Source organism: Emydura macquarii, unplaced genomic scaffold, assembly GCF_026122565.2.
Source record: "Emydura macquarii macquarii isolate MOO-44397 ecotype Brisbane River unplaced genomic scaffold, CSIRO-AGI_Emac_v2 contig_3114, whole genome shotgun sequence".
Lineage (NCBI taxonomy): Eukaryota > Metazoa > Chordata > Testudines > Chelidae > Emydura > Emydura macquarii.
The window spans coordinates 378,236-397,225 of record NW_027133251.1 but is presented as its reverse complement, the minus strand read 5'-3'; the positions used below and the strand labels follow the sequence as shown (position 1 = coordinate 397,225).

At 51.5% G+C, this 18,990-nt stretch overlaps 1 protein-coding gene across 1 annotated transcript; it reads left to right on the top strand.

Moving 5' to 3' along the window:
- Positions 1 to 6,805: 6,805 nt before the first annotated feature.
- On the top strand, positions 6,806 to 18,498 carry DCTN3 (dynactin subunit 3). The gene is made up of 7 exons (XM_067530871.1): positions 6,806 to 6,959; positions 7,520 to 7,604; positions 8,976 to 9,062; positions 10,124 to 10,207; positions 11,173 to 11,231; positions 16,888 to 16,947; positions 17,934 to 18,498. Exons 1-7 carry the CDS (start codon positions 6,867 to 6,869, stop codon positions 18,021 to 18,023), a joined length of 558 nt encoding a protein of 185 aa, XP_067386972.1. The 5' UTR covers positions 6,806 to 6,866; the 3' UTR covers positions 18,024 to 18,498.
- The last annotated feature ends 492 nt before the right edge of the window (positions 18,499 to 18,990 follow it).

Here is an 18,990-nt window from a genome sequence, read left to right as displayed (position 1 = left end):
GCCAGAAGGAACCATTGGATCATCTGGCCGCCTCTGTTGCTTAGGCCCTACCGTCCACTCAGCATCCCTTATATAGGGCCCAATCCCTTGTTTCAGTTTAAGCACCTTCCAGGCCGTCTGGGTTGGAAGACACCAAGCGAGGGATCAGCCACCACGTCCCTGAGGAGCTTGTGCCACCAAATAGCAGACTCCCAAGGGACAAGCTGGGAACAGAGCCCGGCTCTCCTGAGTGCTAGTCGAGTGCCCTAGCCACTGGACCATGCTGCCTCGCCTACCACACTACAGAAATGAATCAGCTGTAGTGTGGGGAGTGTCACAGTATGTCTACGTAGCCCCTGGCAGCGAACCTCCCAACTGTGGGGCCACAGACGCGCCTAGCACTGTAAAAATATCTGTGCCCCGTCTGTAGGCTTCACAACCCAAGCCCTGGCCTGAGCCACAGCATCAAAGCACTGTCTGTTTTTAAAGCACTTGGGTGAGCCCCGCTAGGCGAAGTCCGTCCACCCAGGATCACTGGGAGGGTCACGGCCGCGGGCTGAGTAAACGGACCCTCTGTGAGCTCCGTGAGCTCCGTACTGATATGCCTCTGGGCTGCATGGTAAGTGTGGGGAACTGTACCTTTAAGAGGCTCATGGTATGTAAGGCCGAGACAGCTGGAACTGAGCTACTGAATGAAGCAAATGTCTGCCAAGCACCTTGCTTCTGAGTGATCCACACAGGACCAGGAGTAGCAAGAAATGCCGAAAATACCCTCCGTGGGAGAACGGAGGAGTTAAAAGACCCGCTGGAGCTGAACTGCTCTGGGAATGTGGAAGATAACTGGAGATGGTTACACCAGAGCCTCGCTCCGTATCTGCAAGCCATGGCCCCAGGGAGGAGGAAGAAAGCCCAAAGGTAGCCTCACTCCTGCCAACAGCTGTAATGAAGCACTCACTGAGTTTAATTGTCTTCAGTTAACTCAGGCAGAAGAAGCTAACTCCGAACCGTAGTGCAGAAATGTGAGGAGCAGGGAACAAACAGCTACGCTGTGTGAGTGGGTGGGGGGATAAGTCTGGGCCAGGGCTCGCTGAAACCAGAGCAGCCCCACTGACTCCAGTGCAGTGAACCGGCATTTACGCCATCATAGCCAAGAGCAGAGTTTGGCCCCCTAGACGTCTGCTCCCAGAGGACCCTGCTGAGCTGTGCATGCCCAGACACGGGTAGGTGACTCTGCAAGCAGACTTGTGCATTCAGATGGATACACCTGTGTGTGTGTGTGTGTGTTTGCACTACCAGCCATTGGTGCTGGCACACACACGCTGCACACCTGCAACACAGGTGCTAAAGCTGGAAAATGCAGCCCCTGGGGCTTGGCGCACGGCTCTGCCATGTAGGGAGACGGCTTGGACCAGGTTCCTGGCTCCAGGGCCCAGGACTGGGAACATTGTGTCAGAGGCTGGGAATGGCTGACGGGATGGATCACGTGATGATCACCTGTTCTGTTCATTCCCTCTGAAGCACCTGGCACTGGCCACTGTCGGCAGACAGGACACTGGGTTAGATGGACCATGGGTCTGACCCAGTATGGCCGTTCTCATGTTCTGAGGGACCCAGCTGGGACTCTGCTGCCTCGGGCAATTATGGTGGCACCTAGCTAGCAATGGTGCAATGCTCTGCCTGGCACTAGGGCATGGGCCGCGAGCTCCCCAGCTCCCTTGCGTGCAGGCCCCTGCTGAGCAAGTACCTCCGCCCCAGCCTGCTGAAACGACTTTCCACCGCATGCAGTCGTGGGACAGATTGATTAGCCCCAAGGTTATCCCCCCGTTATATCCTGGCCCGTTTTGCTTGCCTTGCTATTTTTAATTGGCACCCTTTGTTGTACAATGCTTTTATTTCTTTTCTCTGGTGGCGTTCCTTTCAATAAAACTATCGATCTGGCTGAACAAAGGCAACACACACTCGCTGCTGCTTTATCTCCCTTCCCATCTGACATCGCCTTCTGCACCGGGCCCAGAGCATTGTTAGGAGAGCAGCTAGAGGCCCCGGCCAGGAGTGGGGCCCTGCTGCAGGTCAGGTGCTGCCTGGACACACAGCAACAGATAGTCCCTGCCCTGAATCTAAGCTAAGAGGAGATACAGCGAGTGAGAGTAACAGATGACAGGCAGGTGGCCAAGGAGGACCATGACCAGGTAATGCAGCTGGAAGATTCAACACTGTGCACGTTTTGGTTCTAAAAGGTAAAGACCAATTCTCTATGGAGCACAGTGAGGGGTGGACATCTGCGCTCAGTTGCCCCAGAATGGTTGCTGGCCAGTCAAACAGCCTGTACTTCACCAGCGTAGCTGGAGAAGATCCAACTGGCTTCCAACCATGCCTCAACTGAGAGAGGGAGAGAGACGACTGGGACACAAGAAAAATACTGACTACTCTTCCGTAGCATCCCCACTCCGAGGATCTCAAAGCGCTTTGGCATTCATGAATGAAGGCCCACAACAGCCTGGGGTCAGATAGCAAATATCCCTGTTTCACAGACGGGGAAACGGAAGCACCACATTTATCAGAAAGTCTGCGTTGATTCTGGGTGCCCAAAGTGAGACAACGGGGGCCTGATTGTTTTCAGAGGTGCTGAGCTCCCACAGCTCCCAGTGGCTTGAACTGGAATTTGGGGTCCCCAGAGCAGACCCTAGGAATTCCCAGCTCGGCTCCCACATAACAAGGCACTGTACATTAGTGGATATTGACTGGCACAAGCTCGCTTATGGCGTCTGCACTAGATCTGCTTTGCCAATTAACTGATCTTCGACGACTAGTGGTAAATATGCCCAGTGGCCTGTGATGGGGCGTTTGATGGGGTTGGTTCTGAGTTACTACAGAGAATTCTTTCTTGGGTGTCCGGCTGGTGAGTCTTGCCCACATGCTCAGGGTTTAGCTGATCGCCATATTTGGGGTCCAGAAATAATTTTCCCCCAGGACAGATTGGCAGAGACCCCGGAGGGTTTTCACCTTCCTCTGTAGCATGGGGCACAGGTCACTTGCTGGTGGATTCTCTGTACCTTGAAGTCTTTAAACCATGATTTGAGGATTTCAATAACTCAGTCATAGGTTAGGGGTTTATTACAGAAGGGACTGGGTGAGGTTCTGTGGCGTGGGTTCTGCAGGAGGTCAGACTAGATGATCATAATGGTCCCTTCTGACCTTAACGTCTATGAGAGCTGGGCAAATATGTGATTTTTCAGTCTGATGGCAGTTCTGAAAAATCAGGAAAAAACTTTGATCAAGGTCAAACTGAATCTGCAACTTTTTTTGGAATTTTTGATGCCCAGAAAAGTCCGTTCAGAGTCTGTTCCAGTGCAGGGATTCAAACCGGTGTCATCACAGCCAGCGGCGTGCCCTAGCCACTAGGCTAAAGATGATGGGGAGAGGGTGTTGTACCAGGCACCAGCAACGTCTCCTCTGGCAGGTTTGGGAACGGCCAAAATTACGTGTGTCAAATTCCCCAAAGGTTTTGGGTCGACCAAAACTGTATTTTATGTCAAATAAACTATTCGTCCAAGAAAAACGTCACCCAACCGTAGTCTGCACAGAGTTAGGAAAAGCCCAGCGAGCTTCCATGCACTCCAGAGAGACGGGTGCCATCCATCCTCCAGCACGTTGGGGCCGTTGTCACTGTTGAAGCCTCTGGGGAAACGTGAGAAGTTGCCATGGTGGGCGGCAGGATGGCACAGCCTGGGAGCTCTCGCCTGGTGCCGTGGCACCTAGCGGACATCTTGGAATCCCTAAAGTTTTGAAGTGCTCCCTCCATGCGAGTTGTTTTTCTTTTAATTAAGGAAACTTGTTTCCTTCTCTGCCAGGTGCCCATTAGCAACTCAGATGGGTTGGTGGCTGCTGCCGCCTTCATTAGCACCTTGTTTTTTTAATAAGTGTCACCTATTTTGATTGACAGCCTGGAAACATGAACCAGGCCGAAAAGCCCAGGGAGCGGCCTTGTGCCGGATTCCAAAGGTCCTGCTTCCACTCAGTCCCCATCATTATGTCTATTTTTGTTATGGCTTTTGAATGACTATTTCCTGAGGTGCCGCGATGGAATAAAGCAGGTATCGATCGACCGGGCGATGTGAAACCTTCACACGGGAAGGCGCCTCTTTCTACAGTGCAAATCTGCACTGATTTGCTTTCGCTTTTTGTGGTTGGCTTTGCGATCAGCTTCACGTCTCCCGCTCGGTTCCAAAAAGCCAGTTTCCACGACTTGCCCTCGTGTAGACCGTCACTGTGCCGTAGTCCCAGCCTCAGTAAGCCTCCGAGGAGGAGGGAGCCGCATAAGCCGGGGTTTTGAGTAGCACCTGGCTGTCACAGAGGACGGATGTGCCCTTCAAAATGAAGGCTTCAGAACTTTCTGAGCCCTCCTGTGTGGGCCAGACCTTCCGCAGAGTGGGCTTATCTCCATGCCCGTGCTCTCATTCAGCTGAGCAGTGGTTGCCGCATAGCCTAGTAGTCAATGCAAGAGGCCAGCAGACAGGACTCACCGGTCCTATTCTCAGTTCTGCCACTCACTTGCAGTGAGATCTTCAGCTGGGCCCCAGCTTATCCAACTGTAAAAACCGATAGAATGAAAACAGGTGATTGATGTCACCCTGGCCAGTCACCTGGGGCCCCAGCTCCTCTTCCTCTGTGCCACGCTTCCAGGCCCTCTCCAAATCTTGCTGCTTTCTCCTCCATAACATCTCTGAGAGCCATCCGTGTCTCTCCATCCGGCATGGTTCAGCTTGCAGGAAAAGGGTACGGGCTGGAATCAAGCCTGATCTGCGATGCGGTGTAATTATTCTTTACAGAGCACACAGGACACTGCACAGACGGAGCAGGAGCCAAGCCCCTCACCTGAGGTGGTGTAGTAATTCAGTCCGGTATGGAACCCACGTGCGCACTTCAAACGCAGGCAGACAAGGAGGCACTGTCCAAGAGGAAGTGTCACATTCTGGGGTTTGAAAACCGAGATTGTTCTGTTGTGCAGTGTTGCTGCGTGCTGTTAAACCACTGTGCTTCACGGCAGAGATGTCTGCATATCAGCAGTGGGTAAAGTAGTTTCTGTATGTAGCCTGGTAAAGTCTGTTAAGTGCTGGATGAAAATCCTTAGATAAATACATGGGCCTTTAGAAACTTCCTGATTGTCCTTCTGTTGCATGTACAGACCTTCCTATTCCTAAAGGCCTCTACTTCTAGAGCTAAAGGAGAATCTTCATTAATTGTCAGCAGTATAGGGTCTATAGCACACTGCTGAGCATCTCTGATTCCATCCACCAGAGGGCATTGGTGTACATATATATATTTCATTCTCCTCCCTCTTTTTATACCTCTATATTTTTCTCCCTTTCTGCTCTTGGGCTTGTGAGTCCTGCTTTAATTCGTTCTCTGCCATTTATGTGATGCAGTGTCTTATCTACGACTGAAGTCCACAGAGCGTTTTGGGATAGAGTTGATATAAAAATCACCCCGCTGGATACAATTGTATAGGGCTGTGACTGGGGAGGATGCCATATTAAAATGGAGGCTTTTAATATAATCTTCCTCTGTATTCCTTCCATCTATTCACTGTGCTTTTATTTGCACCTTTAGCAAGGGGCACATGCATGATGCAACACCACAACATCAGCATCTTGATCCAAAGACTCTGGGGACAAATTTAAGCGCACCCGTGACCAGCTGGGTGCACGTCAAGCAGAGCCTAGGGTTGCAGCCCTCCAGGACTGTCCCGTCTCAAGATTAATCTTTTATTAAAGATTGTGTCCTGCGATGAAACCTCCGGGAATACGTCCAAGCCAACATGGCAAGCCTCGAGCCCGCTGCTCCTTCGGTTACAGGTGGGAGTGTGCTGCGAGGAGAACCCGCCGATGACAATGAACCAGGCAGAAAACACAGTGCCCGGGGGCAGTTTCTACGCTGCCGGGTTAGCAGCAGGCTCCATGCGGTCTGTGGGAGGGCAGCTCCCAAGCGGCGAAGCTCTGTGTTGGGCACCGGGGACAGGGAAAGGAGGCGAGCAGGCCACGCCGCACCCTCAACCCCATGGCACCCAAAGGCAGCAGCGCCCCACGGCTGGCACAAGAGGGGCTGAGCAGCAGGAGCTTGCTGCACCCCACCCGAGCCCAGCGGGCCGGGAGCACGGCCAGGGATTATTGATCAATCTGAGCCGGGTGATTAGCTGGGATTGACACAGTGGGATGCATGGCCGGACATATTGGCATCTCCATGGCAACACTGGCCAATCTAGAGGAAGCAGGGCATGCTGGGATTCTGTGTCTCCATGGCAACACTGGCCTATCTAGAGGAAGCAGGGCATGCTGGGACTCTGTGTCTCCATGGCAACACTGGCCAATCTAGAGGAAGCAGGGCATGCTGGGACTCTGTGTCGCCATGGCAACACTGGGATCTATGGGAAACAGGGCAGGCCGGGACAGACCAACCATCTCCACGGCAACACTTAGATCTAGAAGCAGCAGGGCATGCTGGGACCCAGTGTTTCCATGGTAACACTGTGCTCTATGGAAACACTGGGTCATCCGAGGATCAGGGCATGCTGGGACATAGCGTCTCCCTAGCAACCCTGGCGCAGGGCATGCTGGGACGTGCCACCCAGCCCCTTGAGCCCCATGACTCAGCGGCCCCAGCTTGCCTCGGCCATTGAGTCGGTTCCAGATGAACCCCCTCCGGGTTAGCCCGAGTAAACGGCCGGCCCTTCGGCTTGAACCCGGGCCGAAGTTAGCCCCGCCCCTCACGGCCCTCCCGCTCACTTCCGGGGAGGCAGCGGCCGATTGGCTGGCTCCTCGCCTCTCCCAGAGAAGTCCCGCCCCGACTTCCGGCCTGCGGCTGCGGCGGGGTGACGGGGCGTAGACAAGATGGCGGCGCCGGCCATCGCGGGGCTGCAGGAGCGGGTGGAGGCGCTGGAGCAGCGGCTCTTCGGGGCTGGGGCGGCCCGCGGGCCGCGCAAGGTGCGGGGCGGGGCGGGGCGGGGCGGGGATCCCCCCTCTGCCCCCCCATCGGCCGGCGTCTGACCCCCGGGGCGGGGCCTGGCGGGGAGCTGCCCCTCCCCCCCTCCGTGGGACCGTCCCGGGGCTGGGCCCGTTGGGGCCTTGTGCGGCCCGTGCCCTGGGGCGGCGGCGGCGGCGGGTGGCTGCAGCTCGTGCAGGATCCAGAGGGGCTCCGCCTGTCGGTGTATTCCCCAGCCCCGCCCTGCTTCCCCGGCTGGCCCGGCTCGGTCCCCGCCCTGCAGAGCCAGGGCCGCTTCGTTGACTTCTGAGCTGCAGCCCCCTGGGGCGGGGCGGCGTGTGAAAGGGGGCCGCTGTGTTGCAGCCTGTGGTGACGTTCTGTGACCCACAACTGTTCCCCTGACACGTGCGGGGTGTGACTGCAAGAAACTGCACCCGGGTTACACTGACCGCTTATGGCGTTCTCTTTTGGGTCCCTTCCCGCCAGTTTAGTTGTGGGAGCGAAGTTAGCAGTGTTACTCAATCACTCTCTTTGGTTTATAACAGCGTCTCTTCTCTTCCAGGTGGCAGATGGCTTGGTGAAAGTTCAGGTGGCTTTGGGGAACGTTGCAAGCAAGCGAGAGAGGATTAAAATTTTGTATAAGAAAAGTAAGTACTCGTCCAGCACTTGTGTTCTGTGTTATTTTTTTTTACCCCCGGGGTTTAGATCCGAATTGTATTTTACTTGGTGGCCTTGTGGGGTAGTCTGTCTGAAATCATCTGAATTGTGTTTTGGAGCGGATTTAAAAACAGCCTTTATAATTAGCTCCTTGGGAGACAAAGGACTGAGTCGGCAAGCTGGCATCTGTCTTGAGCACAGTGTACCGCTTGAGGGGTGAGAGTAAGGAATCAACTTTGGTTTCTGGTCAGTTATCAAATATCTAAAACCCAAGGCTTCGGCTTTACTCTGTCCCTAGGACTGTGTGCGCTATCTACTGTGATCCGATCCCCCTAGAAATCTGCAGCTCTTTAGGTCTGGTGTCATCAGTAAGGGGTAGTACTTGTTCAGAGTATATCCACCTGCAAAAAATCAAGGGCTTGGCTTCTCACCGGCATTGGTGCTTATTTCTCCCTGTTGAGTATGTTAAGGGATTGCGGGTAACTGGGGTTTTTGTAATGGAGGAGAGAAGTTGCAGAAACGACATGCTGTGCTGGAGGGGACACAATGGTGCCACTTGAGCACACTAGTCAGCCAATCCATGGAAGTCTTGCCTCCCGGTGTAAAGGAAAGGCATTTCAGAGGGCAGGGGGAGTAGCAGGCCACATGATAGCCGGTGGGCACTCTGCACCCTCCCATTAAAGAATGAACTGTGACTTCTGCAGTTGATTTCAAAATTGGCTAATGTGATACTTTGCAGGACACTAGGATCTTGTGTAAAGAATGGGTGCATAGTGGGGCTGGGCCAGGTGTTATACACCTTTTTTAATAAGGTCAAACAAGGAACCTTGCAGGCTTGGAGCAGCAGTGACTTTGTACTGGTGAGTCAATAGCCATTCCTCTCTGGTCCCCTACTGAAGATGCCTCTGCATCTTCATACAGCTGAACTGCTGTCTAATGTATTTAGCCAGCTCACATTTGTTAGGTTTTTGAGGCAGAGCGTGTCGTTCAGATGTTCTATAAAATACAGTGTAAGTTCATGGTACTGTATAAATACTTTGCATGTTGATGAGTTCCAGGGGGGTAGCCATGTTTATCTGTTTTTAGCAAAACAGCGAGAGACCTGTGGCACCTTAAAAGACTAATAAATGTATTTGGGCATAAGCTTTCCTGGGCAGAAACCCACTTCATCGGCATCTTATGGCCAAATACATTTGTTAATCTTTAAGGTGTCACAGAACTCTTGCTGTTTTGTATAAATACTATAGATGCTGACTATTTTAAACAAAATCTTGTAGTAAGTAGGAGATTACAACAAGTGGTACTGCCAGGACTAGTAACTTCTCTTCTGCTCCCTCCCTGTAACCTACTTCTGATCTTAGTTGAAGATTTAATAAAATATCTGGATCCTCAGTACATTGACCGACTGGCTGTTCCCGATGCCATGAAACTGCAATTCATCTTAGCAGGTATGTCATTAAATGGACGGCGTATGCTCATTCCCCAAAAACTCATAAGACCAGTTGGGAGGGGGGGAGATTTTAATTGAATGCAACTCTTCATCTCGCTCTGAATCATGGGCTGAGGACAGAAATGCCTCATTTGGCTTCTAGTCTTCCCCTGTAAACTGGCTAATGGTTCGGTAAGAGATCAGAAACGGAAAGACTACAGTATGACTCGTCCAGCGAAGAACAAGCCTGGTTCGGTCCCCAGTCTCTGGCTCCTTGGCAAGCACTGGGAATGCTACCAAGGCAGTGGAGCCAGTTCCTGTTTGAGGAGTGCTTTTCTTGCTATCAAATGAATGATCAAGGAGTGATGGTGATTCCCTCTGAAAGGAAGGAATCTGTCCAGCCTCTGGTCAGTAACCTTTGAGGGGTGTGTGGAATTGCTGCTTTAAGTCTTGAAAGTGTTGCAGTAGCAAAACTGCTCTTATGAACATGAAAATCTGTTTACTGTGATGTGTATGAAGTATCCATGCCTTGGGCTTCTAACCCAGTCCAGCTCTGCATGCATGGGACCAGAGTTGTCCCTCTCCTGTTGTAGGCATATGCAACTCCACTGACTCCAGTGGCATTTCTCCTGATTCATGCTGGTGGAAGGGAGGGAGAATCAGAGCCAGGATATTGAATTTTAGGGGGGCTCAACAAAAGTCACTGAGCGAATGAAAGGCTTGTGCTTTTTCCATAGCTAACTTAGTGAGAAACAGGGAGTCGAGCATCCTGGGTTCTGTTCCTGGTGCTTCCATTTATGTCCTGTGTGCCTTCTTTGAGCTTCAGTTTACCCATCTGATAATAGCTACCCCAAAAACGGGTTGGAGATGTTTGTGAAAGGCACAGAGATCCTTGGTTGAAAGGGGCTATGGTAATGCAAAGGATCATTGCGGTTAATGTCTTTCTGGGTCATGTAGTTTTGATTGCCGTATGAGAAAGGGAGGCTGAACCATGCCAACAAATCAACTTATTTTTTCTAAGCTATAAAAAGCTGAAACAATGTTAAACTTAAACTTCTCCTTGTCTCTCTTTTAAATCAGAGGAGCAGTTTATTCTTTCCCAAGCCTCCCTTCTGGAACAGGTGAACAACCTCCAGCCCTTCTTGGACAGTGCACATATCAAAGGTAACATATGCTCATCTGCAACCTACCTTGTCAGCGCAGCTATATTGCAGTTAGCTAGGATCAGTGGCCTCTCTTTGGCTATCCCTTTGTACTGAGAACGGTGTGGAATGCTGTTTTGAAAAGTTTCCTAGCTGTCCGCCTCAGATAGCTGGAAACCATTGAGAGAGTTCCCTGCTCTGAAGAGTTGCCGCCTAAGAAGGCTGTAGGTGCTAAAGCAGTGCAGCAGCATCCAGAACAAATGCAGAAGGTGGCGACGCTGTCCTTCACAGCAACATGGGCTTGAATGTGTTACCGGGGTTGTCATACTGCCACTGTACAGACAGGCTGAATTTAAGGGACACAAGGCCCATTCTATACTGGTTGGACTGTGACGTATTCCTGAGGTGCTGATCCAGTGAGTCAGCATAATTGTGGGGGGGAATAAAACGGATACACACTTTACTCTACAGAATCCTTAGAATCTTATAGGGAGAAACTCAGTAGAACTTCTACATTCTGCCATGTAGCTTCCTGTTCAGTGAGTATCTCTGCCCCATAGCTGGTGAGGTCTCTAGTCTCCATTCAGTTGCTTGTCAGTAATGTCCACATATAGTAATCCAGTTGCATGCCTCATACAAGTCTCTTGGGCATCTAGTCTCAGCAGGGGACCCATATCTCATGGCCCCCAAAAGCAGCAGAGGGGAGAGTTTGGAAGGTTGTTTTCAGCTGGTTCTAAAATGTCTGCATTGAACTTACTTTGCAGTAACGTGTCAGTCACCAGTTGCTGTCTGGTGGCCAGCGGTACTTATCTTCAGGGCATTCTGAGCTGTAACACGCTTCATCTGACAAATTAAATTTAATTAAATTAATCCCAAAAGAAAGCTTTTAAATACGCTGTTATGCAGTGGTCTCTTGACTCCGGTAACTGCAATTCCCTGCACGTAAAAACAAAGCAGTGGCTGACTTTTTTCCTTTGTGCTTTGCAGCTGCTCCTGACCATGCTGCCAAACTGCAGCGACTTGCTCAGATCCACATACAGCAGCAGGTAGAGTGAACGCCCGTGCTTTATCTTCAGTGGGCAGGGATGGGGGCATTTTGTTAAACATAGGTAATTAGTGGCACAGACTAGAGCCACTACAGTTAAGATTATCAATATTCCTTCTCTGTTTGTCCAAATCATGGAATTTGCCATGAGTCAGAAGAGATCTCTGCTCAGGAACATCTCAATCAACAGATAGCTTTGGGTGGCTTTTTTAAAAAGGGCAGGGGATGTAACTAAGCCAGAGAGAGGATAAATGAGGCGTAGAGAGTGAAGTGACCAATCCGGCATTACACAGGAAGTTTTGGGGGAGAGCTGGGAATTGAACCCAGAGTTCCTGAGTCCCAGACCAGTGTCTTAATCCCAAAACTATTCATCCTTGTACCCTTGTGTGTTCATATTACAGTCTCCTTTGTCTTGTCTTCCCCCAGTTCTGTACCGCCCAGTTAGGGCTTGTCTGTATTCCAACCTTAGTCTCTTTGGGCCGGTGATTCATTTAATCTAGCCCCATAAGGCCCTGGTCCACGTGGGGCATTTGGGCACTAAAGCGGTGTAGGTTTTGTTACAGTAGCACCTAGAGGCCTCAGTCAGGATCCTGTTGTATGAGGTGCTGCACAGAGTACAAGAGGGTGGCTTGCTCTCTGAGCAAGGTACAAAGGGTGCGGGGAGATGGAGACCGTAAATATTCCAGTGGTGGGGCAGCGCCACGTAGAAAGGTCGACCTTCAGACAGATGTCGTGATGCCGCTTGAACTATAAGTCCTCTAAAATGGACGTGGTTGGTGGCATTTCTCTCCAGTTTGGTGTGCCTCAGCCAGGTGCAGGGGAGGGGGGGTCCCACATTTGGAGTCATTTGACTGAGAGGTTCCTGAATTACAAACTCCCCCATGCCCACAAATGGTTTCCTTTTGCTGAGGGGTACTAATGCCAGGATGAGTCTCAGACCTGTTGAACTTACCTTTCAATTAGCATAACGAAGGCAAAGTTCCTTACAAGTTGTGAGTATGTAGTGCAGGTACCTTCATGCAGTGAAGGTAGTTATGGGGAGAGGAATAAATGGGGATAGTGGTAGGGATGCAAGAGGTTAGGGGGCTCAGGTGCAGAAGGCACAGAACCCCCTAGCTCTGCCAGTACCCGGGTTTACCTTAACTGCTTTGCCGGTGCACTCCAGTGCCCTGCAGCCCCCCACACCCCCCCAGCTCTGCCAGCATCCCAGCCCTATTCCTCTGTAATGTAGCTGCCCTTCCTCCAGACACTGCCTGGGAGCTGGGTTATACAAGGGGAAAGTAACGGCAGTAGACATGATCGTAGACCAGGGAGATGCGTTCCCGAGGTGGGAGGCCTGGTTAGTAGAGGGCTGTGGAGAAGGGAACACATTGAACAGGGGAGGGGCATGGCTGGGGAGGTGTGTTGAAGCAGGGCTGGTGGGGTGTAGCTGTGGGGAGACAGGGACAGCTGGCTCAGTATGCTGATTGCAGGACATAATATGTATAACTGACTAAATGACCACTAGCTCCTACCAACAACCTACCTTTTGGGTTTAAAAACCCCCCGAACCCTAGGAAATTCAATGGCAAAAAAACACGGTTATGCAGAGTTGTTCGGCAGTCTGTCATCCCCTGGCAGAGCACAGAGCTGAGCAAAACCCCAATTGCTGAAACCAGAGAATGCCCAGTTAAGGGTGCCCATGCAAGCTTAGCTCTGCCCTCTTTCAGCAATGCCCTGTTAGCGTGCACCCCTTTACTCTGCCAACCCCCCAATTGCTGAAATGTACGAGCTCTTCACCTCCTGATACAGTCCAGTCGTGCTCAGCTGCAGGATTTTATCCAACGCCATTAAAGAAGTTGCCCATGCCACTTTCCTCGTGTTCCTTGGAGTTGGCAGTAGCCGCAGAGAATTATTTGGATACAGTCCAGCTGCAGTCAGTGTGTTAGGTGAACCTTCACTAAACGGTAGAAGCAGTAATTGGGCCTGCCTGGTGTAAAGGTGTTAGTGATTTGAGGAGGTGTGTGAATTCCTTTGAGATGTATGGCAGAGCTGTGATTATGATATGAGAAGATCTGTTTTGCACCCTCTGATGTGTGACCTTCGGGATGCAGGTAGGTTATGTCAGTAGCAGGGCAAAGAGCTTTTATAATTCCGGATGTCAGCAGTGAGGTGGAATGAGGATTCTAATGCTTTCATGATGGATAAGCAAAAGTGAGGTGGTGTGCTATGAGTAGATATAAGGGACTTGTAAAAGGCTGAGAAGCGGTTCTTAAATTGTACACTTGTGCTCTTCTTTCTGGGGAGCTGGCTAAGAGCTTGTCAACACTTGAAACACTAGAGTGGCACAACAGCACCGCTGTTGCACTTCAGTGTAGACATGACCTCCTGTCAGGAGGGGCTCTCCCATTGTCAGAGGTAATCCACCTCCCCAGGAGGCTGTAGCTGGGTGGATGAAGGAATTCCCTTGTTGACCTAGCGCTGGTTACACTGGGAGTTAGGTCAGCTTAACTGGATCGCTCAGGTTTGTGGGTTTTTTTCACCCCAAACAATGTAGTTTAAGCCAACCTAATTTTCTAGTGTGGACCCAGGCCTAAGTGTGAGCGTATGGCAGGGTTTGGACCCTCCTGATCGTTACGGTGCCAAGGGCCAGCATGACTATGTGCTACTGAGTCATTGCTTGGAGAATAGAGGGAAGGGGGCATGAGGCAACCTTCTTTCTTTTTCTCTCCTTTAGTAGTGTTAGATGAAATCCTGTGAGTAAGAGTAAATAGGTGACGGTGACAATCAAGGTCCAAGCACCCCCAGGAGAGAACAGTCTGAACCCCCAAGGAATAAGCAAGTGAATCAACTGGTTGTATACGGTGTTACTGTGTAGAAATATATGTCAGGTAGGATCTTTTATGGAAGCTTGTAATGGTCTGAACTTGATAATCATTAGGAGATATGTACACAGGTAATGGTTGTGGATGTAAGCATGTGGATGCGTTTAGAACAGTGTAATTATAACTAGATCTGCACTAAATAGTTAGGTCGACCTAGCTTGCACCACTCTGTGTGAAAAATCCACACCCCTGAGTGATGTCGTTAAGACGATCTAACCCTCAGAGCAGACAGCGCTAGGCCAAGAGAATTCTTCCATTGACCTTGGTGGCGAGAGCCCCTCCCATCAATACAGGCAGTGTCCACACTGCAGCTGTGCTGCTGTAGCGGTTCAAGTGTAGATAAGCCCTAGGGTTCAACTAGAGCATAACCTCACAACAGGCGGTGAAGTAATCAGGCAGGGAGGGTCACCGGCAGGGTGCTGACACAAAACTAACTGCAAGCAGCTAGGGAAAGACAATGGTGGACCGCTGAATAGACAGACATTGAATCTGGAAAGAAATCCCCAGGTCTTGGAAAACTAAGGCTTGGTCTATACAAAAAAGGTAGGTCGACCCAGCTACCTCGCTCGGGGGTGTGAAAAATCCACACCCCTGTGGCAGTGTAGTGAAGCTTATCTAATCCCCAGTGTAGACAGTGCTAGGTGGATGGAAGAATTCTTCCACTGACCTAGCTCCAGCCTCTTGGGGAGGTGGGTTACTACGACAAGGGGAGAACCCCTCCCTTTGGGGTAGGTAGTGTCTACACTGAAGCGCTGCAGCACTGCCGTCGTAGCGTTTCAAGTGCAGACAAGCCCTAATGAAGGGGAGGGGCTTGTCTGCACCCCCTCTCCTTCCCCCTCCCCACCCCCACTTTGTCAAGGGTTCCCAAACTGTGGCTGGGCTGCTTCACTGTCCCGGGGGTCTGCCATGGGTGGAATTTGAGGAGGGCATGGGGGGCGTTGCTCCCCCAGACTGTATACATTGGTGGAGTAGTGGCTGGCAATGGCCCCCACCCAGGGCCGGAGGAGTCAAGTGCCCCTGGTGGATGGCAGAGCGTGAAGCGGAGCCACTGGGCAGTGGGCGAGGAGAAGGGGCCAGCCCTAAGAGGCAGTGGCTGGAGGAAGTGTGAGGGTTCGTAGCCATTCCCACTCTGAGCTGCTGCACCCCGCAATCCAGGGCTGTTATGCATAGTTCTCTGCAGACATCCACTCCATGTGCAGTGGCAGTCAAAAATGCTAACAGAATGTGGGAATCCTTAGGAAAGGAATAGATAAGACAGAAAATATCATATTGCCTCTTTATAAATCCATGATATGCCCACATATCAGATACTGTGTCCAGTTCTGGTTATCCCATCTCAAAAAAGATATATTGGAATTGGAAGAGGTACAGAAAAGGGCAACTAAAATGGTTAGAGGTATGGAACAGCTTCTGTATGAGGAGAGAGTAATGAGTGGTATTTTCAGATGGGACAAGAGATGACTAAGGGGGATATGATAGAGGTCTATAAAATCATGACTGGTATGGAGCAAGTGAATAAGGAAGTGTTATTTACCCCTTCTCATAACACAAGAACAAGGGATTACCCAATGAAATTAATAGGCAGCAGGTTTAAAAAGGAACAGGAAGCATTTCTTCACACAATGCACAGTCAACCTGCCAGGGGATGTTGTGAAAGCCAAGACTATAACAGGGTTCAAAAAAGAACTGGATAAGTTCATGGAGGACAGGTCCATCAATGGCTATCAGCCAGGACGGGCAGGGATTGCTGTTTTGCCCAAAGCTGGGAATGGCCAATAGGACGGATCACTTGATGATCACCTGTTCTGTTCATTCCCTCTGAAGCGCCTGGCATTGGCCACTGTCGGCAGACAGGATACTGGGCTAGATGGACCATCGGTCTGACCCAGTATGACTGGTCTTATGTACTCGAAAAGGGACTTTAGCGAATATAGAAGTGGGAAGCCTGAGATTGTGTCTATTTGCTGTATAACTTTGCTTTTCCATACTGTTTCATATTTGAATCTGATTTTTCTGATAAACTTTTTGTTTACTTTTACCCCAGGCTGGTGTCTGGTGTGCGGACTGTGTGGCGTGTGTGCGCCAGAGTGAACTGATGATTGGGGGCAGGTGAACCCAAGTGGAAAAGTCTTGAGTGTCTGGTAGTAAAGAACACTGGAAGATGGATTTGGGGGGGCTCGGGACCACAAGGGCTAGTGGATCACCCTGCAGGGAGTAACTAGGTGGATGGAAGCCAGGGTTGAGATTCTTATCGTGTAGGCTGGCTACTGTTGTCAGGGCTCTGAGCCGTCTCAGCACAGCATTAAGGCACCCCGTTAAGAGGCAGTTGGTGACAGAACCCCTTCCTGGTCTGGGCGATCCCCAGAAGGTCACAGCTGTAGAAGGAGGTGAAGTGTTCATCCCTTTACTCTGCTAACCCCCCATTGCTGTAATGTGGTGTGTTAGTGGGCTGCACCGGGGCATTGCTGGAAGAGGCAGAGTAAGGTTGTTTCATGTGCAGTGCCTGGTTTTCAGAAGCTGGGTTTTGCTCAGCTCAGAGTTCTGCAAGGGGTCGGCATTCCCCCAAGCAGCCTGATCTTGGTATTACCGTAGATTTTGCCATTGAATACCCAGAGCTTGCCAGCTCACTGGCACTCACCTTGAATGAGGCGCTTTCCTTCTGCCTCAGTTTCCCTAGGATAGTTACCTGCCTCCCGGGGGTGGGACGGTAAATGCTGCAGAGGTGGGAAGTGCTGTCTCAAGATCAGGATGTCACTTCTTGTCTGCTCACTGAGAGCTCTCCTCCTGTTGCAGGACCAGTGTGAAGCAGTAACCGAAAACGTCAGGGTGCTCCTAGAAGACTACAATAAAATGGTATCCTTTGACCCAGGGCCATCAGGACAGCCCAGGCAGCATGGGGGGGGCTGGCGACTTGCAGTGCCATTGTCAATCTGAAAATAGCCCGACCAAGTGGCAGGATTTCAGCCCATTATTCAGCTGATTGTTCTAGTGCACTGGCTCTTGGAAAGGGAGAATCTTCTGCAGTATCCTGCTGTCCTCTGTGGCGCATCATTCAGTTCGGTATGTTTCAAACTGCTGTGCAGCCTTACCTGCCAGAGAACCCAGATGCTGATACTGCTCTGAGGGGCTGTCACACCCGGCGTGTGAGCTCCTAGATCTCACCTCACTGAGAGGCAGCTGTAGGAGCTCTCACGCTGGGCTAGGAGCTCTGGTGCCCGACCTACTCACAAGGGCTGGTCTCAACCCAGCAGCAGAGAACCTGTTTGTTTGCACTCTCCGTTCTGACAGTGTCATGCCCAGCCTCCAGGGCTAATCCTGGGCGGGGAACTGTCAGCATGTGAGTTGCTTGAACTGCTGATCACAGAGAGCACCTGCTTGAGCTAAATCAGTAGCTTCATGGCTCAGCATGAGAAGCGTGGATCCCAAATGTAGGCTGTGGCCATCCTTCCTGGGGTGTGGCGGGGTAGAAAGCGGGCTGTGGAGTTCCAGGGTGTCAGCTGGGTTCTTCTGACTCTGTACTAAGCCTCCTTGAAGCCCCAGCTCTGAGGAGACTCCTCAGGGATCGGCACAGTGCTCACCTTGGCTGGAATCTGATAGCTTGCTGTCTGCGTGCTGCAGTGCATGAGCTGTGACTCCCCTATTCCCTGTCAGCACACCCTGTCCGCGGGCGGAGGCCCCAGCCCTGTTCCGCATTCATTTCTGTAGGAGCCTGGTGTCTGACTGCCAGAGTGGCAGTGCTCAGGCTGGCTCGGTTCATTTGCTGGGACCGTGCCCGCCTCTGCTTCGCTGCCTGGTTCTTTGCCAAGTTCTACCACTTTTTCCTTAAACGCCTTCTTCAGACTCTGCTTCTGTCGAAGCAGTTTGTCCAGTGGGATGAAATGCTGATGCAGCTGGAAGCGGCCAAGCAAGCGAAGCCTGGGGCAGAGTGATGGCAGCAATGTAGCACGAGGAGAAACGCAGCCTGCAGCCCAATGGCAATGCCAAGCCTGGGGGAACTGGAGAGGCTGCAGCTGGACTCGCACCACAGGTTCCAGCATGCAATGCTCTGGCCTGGCGGCTCGGCTCGGAACGCTGCATGCTGGGACTTGTCGTCTCAGTGGGCTGCGCCTCCGTGGCACAGCTGAAGGTAGCTGACAGTGATGCCCTAGGTTCTTGTAGCCCACATTTGGCCTGTGGGTTGCACTTCGTCCTCCAGACCTTTTTAAAGATGAAGCCAGCTGACTGGTGTCTGTTAGAACGCGACTGTCTGCGCTCCTCCTTACTTGCATGGCCATGAAATAACTTGGTCTTCTAACTTATTTAAAACTTCCCGCTCGGCTCGCTTTCTCGGGCCATGACTGACCTGTGGATCTGTTAACCCTCCTGCTGCGTGGACCAGAATAAAACCCGAAGACGTTAACTGCATTGTGGCTCGCTTGCTGTTCCTTGCTAGCTGCTGGAGTCGTAATGCTAGTGGCATGTGAGTGCTCAGTCCCCGCTGATGGGCGTGCTGCTGGTTCCACCGTAAGGAAATCTCCTCCCTTGCGTCACCCGAGACAACAGCTGCAGTATCAGAGCAAGGCTCGTGGCACGCTTCCTCGCAGCAGTGCCAAGATGTATTTACAGCTGAATAAATAGCAGCAGACGCTGGACAGGCTGCCCAGCCACGGCTCTGACTAGCAACAGGGAGTAAATTTCAGCCCGGTCCCTGGCATGGGGGTCCTGTGCCCATCTGATACTCAGATGGGAGCGAGGGAAAAGCTAGCTGAGCTGCTTTGGTTGGCTGGTGCATATGCCTGTAGGGGCTCCAGTCCATCCACGCTGTTCAGCTGGTTGCAAGTCCTGCCCTGTGCCTGCCTGTAGAGGGAGACTAAACCCTTCCCATGGAGAAAAGGGTGTTTCCTCTAGCTCACCCAC

Excerpts from the sequence above, each read along its gene's own strand:
- DCTN3 (XM_067530871.1), top strand. The coding sequence starts at position 6,867 with ATGGCGGCGCCGGCCATCGCGGGGCTGCAGGAGCGGGTGGAGGCGCTG. Across the intron at positions 7,605-8,975 it reads TAAAATTTTGTATAAGAAAA|TTGAAGATTTAATAAAATAT; the intron begins GTAAGTACTCGT and ends TTCTGATCTTAG. Across the intron at positions 10,208-11,172 it reads GGACAGTGCACATATCAAAG|CTGCTCCTGACCATGCTGCC; the intron begins GTAACATATGCT and ends TGTGCTTTGCAG.